The sequence below is a fragment of the Carlito syrichta genome, unplaced genomic scaffold (genome assembly GCF_000164805.1).
Source record: "Carlito syrichta isolate Samal-C Ts95f unplaced genomic scaffold, Tarsius_syrichta-2.0.1 Scaffold302955, whole genome shotgun sequence".
NCBI lineage: Eukaryota > Metazoa > Chordata > Mammalia > Primates > Tarsiidae > Carlito > Carlito syrichta.
In genome coordinates, this window is record NW_007247051.1 from 285,286 (window position 1) to 288,403 (window position 3,118).

Below are 3,118 nucleotides of genomic sequence, written 5' to 3' on the forward strand. Positions count from 1 at the left end.
TATTAGTCTTTATTAGGAAAGTGAGATGATGCATGGGGATAATGGCAGATGCCAGTCATCATTATTTCAAGCCTTCTTTGACCGAAGCAGTCCATCAGTCCTCTATGGTCGACAGGATCTCCGGCATCCAGACTTTGCAGAAGAAAGAGGCAGGGGCCCACAGAAGGCCACCCTGCCAGACTCCCAGAGCGACCTGGATCTGGCCCAGCTCCTGCCCTCCCCACAAGAAGGGCCAGACTCTTTACCCGCCTCGTCCTGCAGCAGGGCCAGGGACACGGCCACATCCTCGGAGCTTCCGACCAAGGACGCGCTGACCGCCGGGCTGGACATTCGGATGAAAGGAGGGAGGAAAACTAGGTGGGAAGAAAGGGGACACGTTAACAGTTGAATCATTGCCCAAGGGGTGCAGGGCGGCGTTCTCTGGCGGTCGTAACTTCGGAGTTCCCGGGAGTCCCGAGTCTGGGCCTTTAAACGCCTGGTCCCCTCAGCCCCGGCCCCTGCAGGCCCCTGACCCGTCGTACACACCCAAGTCTCCCCACAGCGGCCTCAGGACGCCCTGCAGAAGGAGGAGCCCCAAAAGGAAAGCGGCTGGCGGCGGACAGCCCATGCCTTCAGCCTCGCGGGCCTGGCACGGCCGAACCGCACCCGCCTTAGGATTCTGGACCTGCCCAAACCCCAAGACGCGACCGCCGCGGTCCGGCCGCCGCCATCTTGTCACGCGAACGCCCGGAGCTGTGGCAACCACCAATCATCAGCCGACCGGGGGAAGCGCGCCTTGTGATTGGTCTAGCGGCAAGAAGGCCCGCGAGAAGGCTGGGTGGAGCATCCCGGCCCCGCCCGCAAGGCCTGGAGCGTGTTTGGCTGCTCTGCTTTCTGCTTCTGAAAAGGATCGGCGGGATGTGGTAGCTCATGCCTGAAATCCCAGCACTTTGGGAGGCGGAGGCGAGAGGCCTGCCTGAGCTCAGGAGTTCGAGGCCAGCCTAGCCAACATGGCGAGCCCTCATCTCTACAATAAAATCTTAAAAAAGAAAGAAGAACAGGATCATGAAAAAGTACGAGTCCATTCCCGGCTCAGAAACTGGAGTTTCCTCTCGCCCTAGAGTTAATGCAGTCATGCTGCAACGGCAAGCCTATAGGTACTGACTTCTATACAAAACTAACTTGAATTTTATGGGATTTTTTTTTTTTTTTTGGGGGGGGGAGACAAAAATGGTAAGAGGCTGCAGTGCTGTACTTAAGAGACGCTGTTGAATTGTTTTATTACCATTCCTTACCCTCGAAGGGTTTTCTCCTCCACACAGAGCTCTCAGCACTCTGAAAGCAGATCCTATCAAAGAGCATACAAGTTTTGCCCAGCAACAGGACAGAGGTGAAAGTATCAGAATTGTGCCTGGAAAAAAATTTTTTTTCTATGCCAATACCCTCAAAGCATTTCCTGTTGTTGTTATAGTCTGGGGACTGAGAGTGCTGCCTGGTGTGGGATCCCCTCCACAGATATTCTCTTTTAAGTGACCTTGGGGGAGTCCCATAACATCTCTAGGCTTTGATTTCCTCTTCTATAAAAAGGAGAGGGTAATAGTTCTTCCCTCATAGGATTGTGTGAGAATTCGATGAGGTAATCTCTAGTGAGGTTAGACCGAAGCCTGGCATACAGTAAGCACTCAATTAATGTTAACTCATTTTGATAGCCATCAGAGGAATGATGTGTCCTTCAGTCGACAGAATGTAAGTATGGTGTCTAGCATTGTGGCTGACAAACAGTAAATACCAAGTAAATGTTTGCCATTATAACCTTTTTTTTGAGACAAGGTCTGCACTGTACAGAGGCACGCTCACGGCCACCCCAATGTCGACCTGCTGGGCTCTGGCGATCCTTCTGCCCCAGCCTTCCAAGTAGCTGGAAATACAGGCGCTACCATGTCTAGCTAATTTTTTGGTTTACTATAGAAACAAGGTTTCACCATGTTGCCCAGGCTGGTCTCAAACCTGTGGGCTCAGGCAATCCGCTAGCCTCGTCCTCCCAGAGTGCTGGGATTACAGTCTCAAGTCACCACGCCCAGGTTTTTTTTTTTGAGTTGGAGTCTCACTCCATTGCCCAGGTGGAGTGCAGTGGCACTCATGGCCATTCCAGCGTCAACCTGCTGGGCTCTGCGATTCTTCTGCCTCAGCCTTCCAAGTAGTCGAAACTATAGGTACACACTACCACACTGAGCTAATTTTTTGATTTAGTGTAGAGAAGAGGTCTCGCCAAGTTGCCCAGGCTGGTCTTGAACCGTGGGCTCAGGCAATTCACTCGCCTTGGCCTCCCAAAGTGCTGGGATTACAGGCTGAGCCACCAAGCCCAATCTTTTTTTTTTTTTAAATAGAGACAGGAGTCTTACTATGTTACCCAAGCTGGTCTTGAACTCCTAGGCTAACTAAAGTGATCTCAAAACGCTGGCATTACAGCTATGAGCCTCCATGCCTGGTCACCATTGTTACTGTTAATGTTCAGTTATATATTAATTGATTAGCAAACCTAACATTATGAGAGGATTCTGAAAGTTGAGGCTCTGAGAGGACCTTACACAGGGCAATATCTTGTTTCTTATACTCTTGCAAAACTGCAGGTTGCTGCAGTTGAAACACTGGCATGAAATTTTCCCAATGCCTCAGCTCCTCTCTGGGAAACTAGAAAGTGTTTCTCTCTCTCTTGATATCTGGGAATAAAGCCCAAGAGAACATTACTAAGAGGGAAGTTGTCAAACACTTAAATATTTCTGTTATTTCCCATCTGTCTTTAGAGGAATTAATCTACAAATGAAGTTGGTACAGTCAAGTTGTCAAGCCTGAGGTCCATTCTCCCGAAATAAAACATTTGTATGAATAAGTCACCATGGCTGTTTCTATTCCTCCCTCCATGGCATCTCACACCGGCCAAAGAGCTACATTTTAAAATGGGGTGGTCAGCCGGGCTCGGTCGCTCAGCCTGTAATCCCGCGCCTTTGGAAGGCTGAGGTGAGTGGATTGCCTGAGCCCGCAAGTTCTAGACCCACTTGGGCAACTTGGTGAGACCTCATCTCTACAATAAATCAAAAAATTAGCCGGGCGTGGTAGCGCACGCCTGTAATTCCAGCTA

The 3,118-nt window shown here is 50.4% G+C and overlaps 1 protein-coding gene across 1 annotated transcript in view; it reads right to left on the reverse strand.

The window, feature by feature from the left end:
* Window positions 1–657, reverse strand: part of TCTN2 (tectonic family member 2) — a 19,141-nt gene extending 18,484 nt beyond the window's left edge. The window contains exons 1-2 of the mRNA XM_021711971.1: window positions 526–657; window positions 246–353 (exon numbers count right to left, since the gene is read on the reverse strand). Coding sequence (XP_021567646.1) covers window positions 246–353; window positions 526–607 — 190 coding nt within the window. The 5' untranslated portion in view covers window positions 608–657. The remainder of the gene's footprint in view (window positions 1–245; window positions 354–525) is intronic.
* Window positions 658–3,118: the final 2,461 nt, after the last annotated feature.